The following is a 12828-nucleotide window of genomic DNA, read 5'->3' on the forward strand; positions in this document are numbered from 1 at the left end:
TGTTATAGGGAATACCTTTTGTTTCTTTTCCTGAGAGCTCCTTTGAATGCGAATTTGGGTATAGAATATGTGTGTGATGTCTGTGGCATGTGTTGGTACCACAGCACTTTGTATGGGGTGGAATGAAATAACCCGCTAGAACTGGACAATAGAAAAGCCAGAAGCAATGAAATATGTTTCTATTTTAACCCTAGAAAAAGAACGACACAATCTTTGATCATGGGACCTTATGTGAAAATGGATATAAAACACTTTTTATTTAGAGTTCTGTTCTGAGGCGGATGTTTGTAGGGAACTGGTTCTCAATTATTACGTTCACTGAGAAAGAATCATAGAATTGTAGCTTCTCAGAGCTGAAAGGTACCTCTGGACTCAGAGTGTAAGCTCCTTACCGACTCAGGAACTCCCTCCAGTGTAAGCCTGACAGATGAATAACAGGGTTCTGAACACCTCCCGTGATTGGGAGTTTATTAATTCATAAGGCAGCATATTCTGTGCACAGTAGCTTTCGTGTTAGAAAATGCTTCCTTAACCTGAGCTGAAGCCTGCATTTCTCTAACTGCCACCCATCTCTCTTGGTTCCATCCTCTATAGCAGGGGTGGGGAACGTGCACCCCTGGCCCTGCCAAGGCATTAAGGGTGAGTTAATTAAATGTTTGACCAAATATAGCAAGCTAATTTTTAAGTTGATAATTTTGTATGACCTTCGAATGATGTTATAAATATCCAAATGGCCGTTGGCAGAAAAAAGGTTCCCCACTCCTGCCCTACAGTCACCCCTCAAAAAAATATAAATCAATTTCCCCTGTGACAGCCCTTTGTTTAATTGCTCACAGCAATGCAAACCAAATATCTCCAGTCTTCACTGACAAGGTATTGCACTCCAACCTTGGCACCTGATCCAGCACCCAAAGTACATACAAGGCAAGATATGAATTGGTATAGAGGACCTACACCCAGACTTTTGGCAAGTTCAAGGGCTAAAAAGGGATGGAGCAATGTCTAGGTTTTGGTAAGAGACTCTCCGAAGTTTTCCCCATTTAGGGAGGCTAAGGCATTCTAGAAAGAGGATTTCTAGAGCGATTAATCAATTTTCTTTTTCTTGTCTGATGTGTAGAAGTCAGGTTGACTGGGTTTCCCAAAAAGAAGGAGAATTGAAAATTTGGACTTAAATTTTTGTTATTTTCCCATACAGTTTATTGAGCAAATGACCTGAGCTCAGATTTTAAGGTAGCAAAAAGAGGAACAAAAGGCTTTCTTTACCATTTTGGAACTTGAATTGAGCTTTGGGATTAGCTTGTGCATGTGAAATGCTGGGCAAAGTGTATAGCTCTCCAAAATGTAAGAGATTGTTGGTGTTTTTCTGGATATTCAGTGGTTGCTAACAACAATCAGTGAAGTTTGATGAAAAGATCCTGGGTCATAAATCAAGACCCGAGTTGGGAACCTGAGCCAGCTGTTTTGTTGCATACGTTTACTCCGTCATTGATCAAACATTTATTGAACAGTTACTATGTTCCAGACTCATGGGTATACATCTATGATCAAGATAGGCAAAGTCTCTACACACATTAAGCACACGTTTGTTAAGGAGATATGAGTCGTTAGGCAGCTACAATGAAGTGTGAGGAACATCCCTGAGAGAGTCCAATGGCGATGAGAGGCTACATGACCTAGACCTCGGTATGTGGGCCTAGATGTTGGTATGTGGGGTAGAGTTGGCTCAAGGAAAACTATTTGCCAGAAATTATATCTAAATAGAGAGCAGAAAAATGACAATTATTAGCTGTTGGCCTCAGAAAAATTACTATCTCTCTGAACTTTAGTTTCTTATCTCTAAAATGGGAATAATAGTAACAGTCCAGACTATCCTGCTTGTCTAGGAGGTTGTGATGATCAGATAAACAACAGATTTTTTTATGATAAGTTGCATTTTTATTTGTTGAATCCTAAAGTGCTCTATTCTTGTCAGGAATGACAAATTGTGAATAATTGTTATCAGATACTGTTATTGCCAATCCTAGAGTCTAATTTTTTCCTTTCTACTTCTATAGATTTAGCCCACCTGAGAATAATAGGAGTAGAGACCCATATGGCAGATTTGGGTAGAGATTTGTATTGCTACAGTTTCTTCACAGCTAGACTACCCAGGCCCTCAGCGTTGGGGAGAGTGTGGCAAAAGGTGATCCATGTGAATGTGCCAGATGGGATGGGCTTCACTGGGAGCTCACCTTGTTAGACCGGAATAGCTATGTCAAGAGGCTTATCCCCACTGTCCTGGGAACCTCAGTAATGTTACATGGTCTAATCTCACCAGAGGTAAAATGACCCAATTTGCTATGTGAACTTGCATGACTTTGTGAGATACCAAGGAGATTTCAGCTCTAGTCCTGCTTATCCACCTACTGGCGGAGAAGGGTGGTGGTGTTGCGGAGGGTGGAGTGGGGGGTGGTGTTGAACAGGAGCCAAGTAATTCTAAATGTCAGAAACTCCAGGTTTATTGACATTTAACTGAGTACAATGAGTGCATTTGCCCAAGGCCCACTCTCCTCTTTGGACTTTGCTAGAAATCTGGTTAAATTTCATGGCATTTTTCATGTCCCCTCTGGTGTTCTGGAAACACCATAAATATTTACTAAATTTGAAGTCAGCATGAAAAATAGAAACAGCACTGTCTCTACTATTTAGGCGAGTCTCCTTTTCCTTTCTGTGTCTCGGTTCTATCTGCAAAACGAAGGTGGAGGATAAAATGTATTCCTCAAGTACCTTCTGCTATCAGCATTCTACATGTCTATGATGTTTGCCTCTCTTTTTCCTACCTACATTTTTCAAATCATAAGAAGTTCTGGCCACTTTCTTTCGTTAAGACTTTTATTGAAAATGTAACTGCCCCCAAAGGCCAGATCTTGTAGCCTGGGCTGCTATTTAAATCGCTCTGACCAGAGAATCCTTGTTTAAAATTACATTTTGTTAATCCATCATACGGATGTGGAACTTGCTATTTTTAATCCATGCTCTGCCCAGTCCAGTTATTCATGGCTGAGAGTTTGCCACAGAACTTTAGAGCCCTATTTAAAAACAAACAGTTCCAGAGAAGCCAGAAGAAGGCTTCTTTCACAGGCTAATAAAATTTGGGAGTGGAAGTAGAGGGGCAGTTCTACCTCTAAGTTTCTTGGTCTGTTTGATGTTGAAGGAGCAAGTTTAATGCTCATTTAGATAGTAGACTCCATTGACCTTCTCTGTGTCATCTGTCAAAACTCTAAAAATGTGCACTTTTATTGCAAGACCCAGACACTCTTTATTATCTTCTAATAATTATGCTCTCTCTCTCTTCACTTTTCCATTACCCTTCCTTCTCTTAGGCCATATAACATGCAGGTCCCCTGGGTGTAGGTCCTTTATACCAATTCATAGCTTCCCTTGTATGTATCTTGGGTGCTGGGTTAGGTGCTGAGGGCGGAGTGCAATACCTTGTCAGTGAAGATGTTTGGTTTGGTTTGCTGTGAGTGTTTAAACAAAGGGCTGCCACAGGGGAAAAAAGGCATGAAAATAGAAGCACTTAATTAAACTCAAGCAGAGAAACCTATATTTATAACAACTCATAAGTTATTGTTGGGAGACCAGAGATAGCTTATATTGATATATTTTTAAAAAATATATTTTATTGATTTTTTTACAGAGAGGAAGGGAGAGAGAGAGTTAGAAACATCGATGAGAGAGAAACATCGATCAGCTGCCTCCTGTACATCTCCCACTGGGGACGTGCCTGCAACCAAGGTACATGCCCTTGACCGGAATCGAACCTGGGACCTTTCAGTCTGCAGGCCGACGCTCTATCCACTGAGCCAAACCGATTTCGGCTATATTGATATATTTAATTGTAGCATATGCCACCTTAATGCTGGCTTCCTGGACTTTGGGAGATGGTATTAGTTTGTTCATTCACTTATTCAAGTATATTAATTAAGGTCACAAGATGGGCCAGAAACTCTATTAAGTGCAGTGTTTACAAAGGACAAGGGACACAACACTTACCCTTGAAGAGCTCATAGTCTAAGCGTCCAGAGGTTAAAAAGTCTCCCAAGAGACCAATTCAGGAAATTATGGTTTCTGTCTTACTTATTTTGCTTGTTTAACAAGGGATATTTATACCATCTTACCAGAGTTCTATAAGAGCATATAAATTTATCTAGCTAACTATTCAGTACATTCTAAATATACAGGTTCCTGGAAGGTCAGTGATTCATAGAATTCTGATCTGGCTGATGGAGAATAGGACAGACAATGAAGAAGCACAGAGACTTACTCATTCAAAACATTCAAGACCTAGGACTAAGGCACAATCAGAACAATTCCTGCTAACTACCTATTTTCTCTCTATGAATATAAGTAGAAACAGGGAGGAGTAATGCCTCATTCATGCTTTTGGAAATTAACAAAAAGTGTTTTGACCTTTTTACATGAATTATTTCAATTGTATTATGTAGGTTGGAGGTTGTTGCTTACATAGATGAACTAGGATCCTTTTAATTCATGGAAAGACTGGGCCTCAGCCAGTTGTCTCACAGATGTATTGATCATGAGAGAAGCATTGACAGATGGTAATGGATCAATTTTTGTTGAAGTTCCAACCACTTGTATAGTTTATATCCCTGCCTAAGTAATGGTAATACCCTCTCAGATGAAAAGCTATGGCAAGTGCAGCAGACCTACAAAAGCCAGAGGTTTTTAGAAAGCTTCCTCATTAGTTCACTAGCATTTATTTGGGTACATATCCCTCCTCTTTAATATTGAGTGGGTGAGAAAGCTTGTTTCAAAGAGAAGCATACCAAAAGCAAAATAATTAGTTATGCCTAAGTTCTTCACTTGTTTGATTCAACAAACATCAGTTTAGCCCGGGTGCAGGGCTAAATGCTGTGGGGAAAAAGTTTATAACAACAATAGTAGCAGTTAACATGTAAGTACCTACTGTGTCAGGCATTTCACTGTTTTACCCACTTTAGCTCATGTAATCCTTAAAACAGTCTATGAGGCAGGGATTATTATTATCTTCATTTTATAGGAGAAGGCATAGCAGAGAACTGGACTAATTTCTTGGTCTAACAAAACAGTTTGCGTTCTTGGCCATGGGAACCCAGGTAAGAAAATAAACAAGGTACTATCTAAATCTGGGACTCTGGTAGAGAACAGATGGATATCGGAGAATTACCTTTATTTCTAAAAACCAAGAAGCCTCCTAAGTGTTTGAGTCAAAAACCACATAAACACTAAAAACACCTCTGAGATCCTATTCTGTCCAAAGGACTGACTTAGATGGAACCTGCTTTGTCAAATACGTATAACTTATTTGCAAAAACTATGTCTTTTGACTTATCACTGTGCAGCATGTTCTGGCACTCTGCCTGGCAAATAGTGGATGCTCAAATTGTATTTATTGAACGAGAGAGAATTTCACCTAGTCATTCAACATACATTGGCACCTGGAGCAATTCATCCTGTTTCCCCTCCCCCACACCCACACCCACACCCACACCCACACCCACACCCACACTTTCGTTTCTCTAGCTTTATATTGGAGCAGGTTGAATCTTATTAACTTATTATATGTTAAGTTGAATAAGCTGTTATCCAGGAAAATTAATTACCTAGGGCAAAGGTAAGGGATACCTCAGTGACTAATTAAGGTGTCTATACAGGGGTGGCGTGGGCACTCTCATTTTTGAGGCGCTTAATTCTATCTTACTTGGCAACCTATTCGGAAAAGGGCAGAAGACTGGTTTCATAATCCTTAAGGCAGGTTCCTTCACCATCTAAAGACACTGGGGTTCTTGAGATGGAAACTCTCCCATAGAGATGTACTCGCCCAGGACACAGCCCTTAACATCGGGTCGAGGAAGACTCCCTTCTCCCAAGAATGCTCTTGGCCAGCCCAGCCAGCTCCCCAAGGGCGTGGAGGTAGAGAATGAATACATCCACACCTCGCACGTCTGCCTGATCACAGATTGGCAAGTGGCATGGGCGCGCAGACCTCTGTCATTTATTTTTCTTTCCACTGGGTGCGCTGTCCCTTTAAATGGGGACGCTGGTGCTGGCTCCCTAACACGCGAGCCGGCAGCTTGTTGATTTCAGAGCTGGTGAATTTCACATTGTTTCCACTTCACTTTCCTCGCCCCGAGGGAGGCTCGGTTGGCGCTCGGGCCGCGGTCGCCGCTGCCTGCGAGGGCCAGGGGAGGGCAAGGACCTGCAGCACCAGGGCCGGCGTGGGGCGCAGGAGAGGGTGTCGGGGCCACACGCGCACTCGCGCTGCAGTCCAGCTCCTTCCGAAGCCGGGACGCCCGGAGCGCACGGAGCCGGGACCGCCCGCCTAGGCGCCCGCCCTCCAGCCCGCCCACGGTCCCGGCCGCAGCCGAGGAGCCGGCGAGGGGAGGAGGCCCAGGGGGCGGGGTGGGGGGCGGGGGTGGGTGCCGCTGCCGCCGCGGAGCTGCTGCTCGGCGCGTTTTGCATGAAGATGGCGGCTCCCACCGCCAGCAAGGCAGCCTCCCTGGGCTGCAACAACAAGCCGACGTTCCCGGAGCTGGATTTCAGGTCCGGCGCTCGGGTGGAGGAATTGAACAAACTCATCCAAGAATTCACGAAGCACGACCAGCGGGAATACGACGACCAGAGAGCGCTGGAGATCCACACAGCCAAGGATTTCATCTTTTCCATGCTGGGTAAGGAGGCAAAAGGGGGAGGTGTGGATGCGTGTGATGGTAAGCGGGGTAGAGCACCCTTTCCCCCTTCTCGCGCTCTCTTTCCCTCTTGGTTTCCTGCCCAGAGCCGGGCGCCTGGGCTATAACCCATCTCTGTTCCGCCTCTCCTCCTCTTTCTCCGCTGCTAGCAGAGCTGCCTTATCTCCTCACCTTACTCTACTTTGCACCGGGTGCCTTTTCCCCCCGGTTCACTGGCTCTTTTGTTAATTGCTCACCGGCTAGGACCGGTGGGCAGGTGAAGTGTTCAAGGAGAAAGGTATCCCTGGTGGGGGACGCCCCTGGCAGCTGCGCGGTTCAGGTGAGACTCGGCGGCGCCTTTCAATGAAGGGATTTGACTCCGGAGGTTCGGACCCGCGCCGAGCCTTGGGTCAGTTCCCGAGCTTGGGACGTGGGGATAGCTTGGGACGTGGGGTGAGCTTGGGGCATGGGGATAGCTGGGGGCTCTGGCTCGGCGCCCGAGCGACAAGTTGCTTCTCTGGTCCTGCGGCGGGGCGCTGTCATGCCAAGCCCTGGCGGCCAAACTTGTTGGGTGTTCCCTAGTAACCCGCTCAAGTAGGCTGGGCGCCCGGAGTTGTTGCAACTTCGATTTGCAAAGCGACTGCCCTTTGAAGCGGTCGGAAGCATTTCCGGTGCTTCCCTAGGGTTCTGGCGGAGCTCGGAATTGCTAATTCCCTCCCCCAGGGAGCGCCAGCCCCTCCTCTTTGTGTGCTGTCAGTGCGCTGGCCCGGAGAGGTGCCCTGAGATTCGAACCTGGGAGACGTCGGGGGGCGGAGGGGGGGGGGGGGCAGTTAGAAATATGCCGCCCACTGCTACCCCTTCACCCGGCACCGACGGGTCCTTAAACTGATTGTTGAATGGTGAGTTGAATAATAGAGCCTGGCCTGGGAGACCGCGCCCCTCCTCAGGTGTCCCGTCGTTGGGATTATTGCTGCTGATCTTTAGTGTGAGTGGCCGCTGCTGGGAGCCTCCCTCGTCACCTGCGGCTCCACCAGCGCCGCCCTGCCCGGCGCGCAGTCTGTGGCCTGGCGGGGAACGTCCCGCACAACTGGGATCCCAAGTGTGGCGCTGCCCTAACGCGTGTCTCTCCCTGTGCTCTCTACAAACACATCCTCAGCCAGTTTTCCAGGCAGTGGAAAATTTGATTGAAGAGGGAGACAGAGCTCTTGCCTTTCTCCTGACGTCTCCTGGCATTTCTGCCGGCTGTCTGTTGCTGGTTCTGCCCGGAGTACCTTTTTTTCTTCTCGGTTTTCTTCCTCTCCGCAGCCCAAGTGGGGGGTAATGCACATTGAACGTGTGGACTCCAATAGCAGCGTTGCGTTCAGAAGTTGGATAAAGCATGTTAAAACTTGGGGCTGCATTTTACCTTTTGGTCCCCATTCCCCACGTGTATCATATAGATTGTGTATGGGGTTGAAAAGCTCTCTGTTGACATATTCAACCATTCGGCTCTTTGGATGAATTGAGTATGTTTTTATTTTTTTAAACCACGCTCCTGCATGTGGGAGTGAGCTTCCAGAGGGCAGCTTACAAGCTTACAAAGCTACCAGAGCTGAAAACCAGCACAGTGATTGTCAGGAGGGTGGGAACACACCGAGTGGGTTCAGAGCAGTTATTTACGTTGCTTAATGATGGTCTTTCTCTTTGACATAAATAATGCAAGTCTGCCACTGTGTTGTGATAGCCCCTGCATCAGTTCTGATGTCTCCTGCCCTAAGTGGTTCACTAGAAAGAGATGCTGGATCACCAGCAGTCAGGATAGTCTTGAAACAGAAAATGGGAGGATGTAGGGAGGAGTAAGTTTAAATGCCTAGCATATTAGGAACCGCTGTGTTAACCCCACAGCTGATACACTGGTTTAGCAAAGCCTTTACCCAGGTATGTCTAATTCCTAGGTGCTTAATGGCATGAGTGGCATTGTGTTGACAGGTGAACTAAATTATCTTCTATTCCTTTTTACCCACTTGACCTTGCAAAAGGCAGCTTTCTTGTTCCCTAGGGATTTGATAGTTCCACCTGCAGGAGACAAAAATCAGGAGAGTGTGTCATATAAGCCTTTGGCCCCTCTGGACACTAGGAGGCAGATGGCCAAATGAGCTTGCCGGTGTGTGGTGCTGCATTCATTTGTGAGTTCCTTGCTTTCCCTTAATGAGGTGCTGGCTGCTCTGGACGACTGGAGGTTTGGAGACAGCAAGGGTCCCTGTGTGGATTTACTTTTTCTAAAGCGGATTTTCGCTTGGCTGAAAAACCAAAACCTCTTTTTGTGCACTTTGTTTCACTTGCCACTGCCTTGAGTCTCTCATGAATATGCGAATGAGGTGTCTTAATGACCCTCAGCTTGTTAAGGTGCCACTGGGTGGCACCAGGCCTTTTTTTCTTGGAGATTTTTTTTTTAGGGGGAGGGGTGGGTCCTCTTGGCTTTGTTCTGCCTTTGAGCTGTACCTGAGGATTGCCAGCAGCTTAAAGACTTTATCCCCTCGCACGGAATGAAATGGCAGAGCAAGCCTCTTTAATGGAGCTGTGGATGAGCTTTCTCTGCTTTTTGGCAGCTGAAGTCACTCTTATGTATGATTATTAGCCCCGACTACAGTCCCCCAGCTTCCCAAACCTTTTTTTGTTTCTAGTTTGGAGACAACTATATGCAGAAGAGCAAAGTGGTGGTAGACATTTGTCATAATCAGTGACCTTTCAGCAGCAGCAAACTCCACTGCCCTGTCCAAGCTGGGCTCCGCATAGACTGTGGAGTTGATCTGAGCCTGCTGGTGGTCACCGTGTTCTCCATGGCCTGTCCTGACAGTCTCTGTTTGTTCAGAGATTTTTTTCTTTTTAAATATATTTTATTGATTTTTTACAGAGAGGAAGGGAGAGAGATAGAGAGTTAGAAACATTGATGAGAGAGAAACATCGATCAGCTGCCTCCTGCACACTCCCTACTGGAGATGTGCCCACAACCAAGGTACATGCCCTTGACCGGAATCAAACCTGGGACCCTTGCCGAACCGGTTTGGCTCAGTGGATAGAGCGTCGGCCTGCGAACTCAAGGGTCCCAGGTTCGATTCCGGTCAAGGGCATGTACCTGGGTTGGGGGCACTTCCCTACTGGGGGCTGTGCAGGAGGCGGCTGATCGATCTCTCTCATCGATGTTTCTAACTCTCTATCCCTCTCCCTTCTTCTCTGTAAAAATTCAATAAAATGTATTTTTAAAAAAGCAAAAACAAAAAAATCCTGGGACCCTTGAGTCCGCAGGCCGACGCTCTATCCACTGAGCCAAACCGGTTACAGCATGTACAGAGATTCTGATTCTTTTGGGGTCGGGTGTTATCTGGAATCAGCTAGACTCCTTATTTCACTACATCTTGGTCTTTGAGGAGAGTGGTTGCTGTTATTATCTGGTTAATATTTGAGAGCGCAAATTGTGTGAGAGGCTGGCCGTGCATAATACACACCATTTATCAAAATTCAGGGAAATTGCCAGAGTTCATTAATGTTTTAATAATATTTAGTATTTGCATAATGTCTCTGCCAGCTCCTTTGTTATCTTCATCCTCTGGCGAGGCTGGTTGGAGACTGGTTGTGTCCCCACTGAGCAGATGCAGAACAGGGAGTATGCAGAAGTTAGAGAAGCCAGGAGGGAGACAAGCAGTCACTTGGATTGCCTACACTCTGAATGGATGGTCAGTACCATGGCATGCTTGTTAGAGTAGCTATAAATGACTGCTTGCCTTCTCGATGCCAGAAACTTCACACAACTTAGGAGTAATGTTGAAATTTACTGGGGTTAAGAATCACCCAGGGCCCTATGGCTAATAAATGGTAGAGATGTTGCTAAAACATATATCAGCCTGACTATGACGTGCTCCTCTCTTACTTGAGACTATTCATAATAGATGCATTAAGACCAGAGGAAGGTCTTTGTTTAAAAATTATTACTGCCTCTGCTTTCAGGATTTTGTTTCCGATTTCAACTATAAATTTTAGGATGATCCATGAAGCATCTAAGGTGATTTCTAAAGCCGCCTGAGTTGAAGTATTTTATTCAACAATAAAATTACTTGTTTGAATTTCTGGTTAAGAAAATGATGGCCGTTAAAATAAAATGTTAAAAATCTGTGCCAATTCCACTTTGCCTCTTGCTGGCTGAGCAGTCTTAGTTCTTTCACCTACTGAACATGGATAACAATAATGCATCATTTCAGAATTATGTGTGAATGTGAAGTTACTTTGTAAACAGAAAAGGAATGTATACATGATTTAAATATTTATTTCAAGAAATGGGCATTATTAGGAAATCTAGTGAACTTAATCTAGAATTATAACTCAGTTTGCTATCAGAAAGACTCTGGAGTACGATTAGAGGCAGCTTAGGAGAATATAGGCTCTGGCTTTAGAGGGCATGACTAGTAACATGCATTGCCACTTGTTAAGCTCATACTGTGTGCCCACCATTGTGCTAGTAGCTACTTTGCATAAATCCATTAGCTCATATAATTTTCTTCCTACAGCTTTGTAAGGATAAAAATTATCATGCCTGTTTTGGAGGTGAAATAGGTGAATGAGGTATTATCTCTTTTTTTAAGGTGAGACGCTGAGGTTCAAAGAGGTCTAGTTCTTATGCCAAGATCACACAGAGTTTGAATTTGAACCCAAATTCTCATGATCCTGCCACTGTAGTAGTAGTCAGTTTCCATGGCTTTCGGTTCAGACAACTAAAAGGGCCCCAGTCCTTGGGGAATGAGGTACCCAGTAGCTTATTTGGCCTCTAGAAGCAGGGAAGGTTACTCTTTGTCTCCCTAGTTCTTTCCCTCTCTTACTTTCATGCATTTAACAAATATTTACCGAATGTTATACTGCCTGCAAGCAGTATACAGGGTCCTAAGGACAAAATACTGAGCCAAAAGGTTGAGAAATTCATATGGGCCTTTGGAGACCCTTCTCTCTTTTCTGGCCATCAACTCAAGGAAAATAGTTTTTCTGGCTCTTGTCTTTTTTCAGGCCCGTAAATACCACATGCCCACTTCTAAGTTCTAAACTTACGGTGTGGTACTTGGAGCACTGCCGGACAGACCTACCATATATTTAGACACCTTCTGTATTTTCAGAGTAGGCCATTTTGAAGCCCTGTCTTTCTAGTGTTTGGGACTTTTCTTTTAATTCATTCAGCAGTATTTATTTATTGAGGGAATTTATTTAGAATCATTGCTTTATGGGCCTCCAAGTCTTGACAAGTTCCTTAGAGTTCAAATTGCTAATGTGCTGTGTCTGTATAATGGACAAGATCATCTGTGAAGTCTGTTCCATCTCCGACAACAATATGTATCTAGGGCAGGGAGGTGCCTCAGAACATTTATTTTTGCTGCTAGTTTGGGTTGATTTTAATTATCCTCCATAGCTCTGGGCAGTTGCTGTTCTTTGTCCTTGACAGAAGAGCCTAGAATTGTTGATGATCCTGGTCTTCCCTTGATGTCCTTGTTGTGTCGCCTATTGGATAATGCATTGCTCTAGATTAGACTGGGACCCTTTCGTATTCACAGAAATGTGAAATTCTCTCTTGTCAAACTGAGAACTCATTATTGAATGTTAGCTCTTTAGACCAGCGGTCGCCAACCTGTCAGACAGACCTCACGGACCACCAGGGGTCCACGGACCACTGGTTGGCAACCGCTGCTCCAAAGGTTTCCTTAAACCAGCGGTCACCAACCTTTTGGACCTCATGGACACCAGTGTTCCACAGACCACCAGTTGGTGACTGCTGCTTTAGACCAAGCATGTCAAACTCACGCATGCCTCGTTTATTTGGCCCGTGTTAGTTAGCCTTTGAGTTTGACATGCTTGCTTTAGACCAGTGGTTCACAACCTTCTGGCCCTTTAAATACAGTTCCTCATGTTGTGACCCAACCATAAAATGATTTTCGTTGCTACTTCATAACTGTAATGTTGCTACTGTTATGAATCGTAATGTAAATATCTGATATGCAGGATGGTCTTAAGTGACTCCTGTGAAAGGGTCTTTCGACCGCCAAAGGGGTCGCGACCCACAGGTTGAGAACCACTGCTTTAGACTCTCCTGGAGCTTTTTAAC

At 45.0% G+C, this 12828-nt stretch overlaps 1 protein-coding gene across 1 annotated transcript in view; it reads left to right on the forward strand.

Moving 5' to 3' along the window:
* The first annotated feature begins 6469 nt into the window (after window positions 1–6469).
* The window catches only part of MB21D2 (Mab-21 domain containing 2), a 117278-nt gene continuing 110919 nt past the window's right edge, over window positions 6470–12828 (forward strand). The window contains exon 1 of the mRNA XM_070406563.1: window positions 6470–6713. Coding sequence (XP_070262664.1) covers window positions 6503–6713 — 211 coding nt within the window. The 5' untranslated portion in view covers window positions 6470–6502. The remainder of the gene's footprint in view (window positions 6714–12828) is intronic.

The sequence above is a fragment of the Myotis yumanensis genome, unplaced genomic scaffold, assembly GCF_028538775.1.
Source record: "Myotis yumanensis isolate MYYU_CA2020_CCGP unplaced genomic scaffold, mMyoYum1.0.hap1 SCAF_2, whole genome shotgun sequence".
NCBI classification, from domain to species: domain Eukaryota; kingdom Metazoa; phylum Chordata; class Mammalia; order Chiroptera; family Vespertilionidae; genus Myotis; species Myotis yumanensis.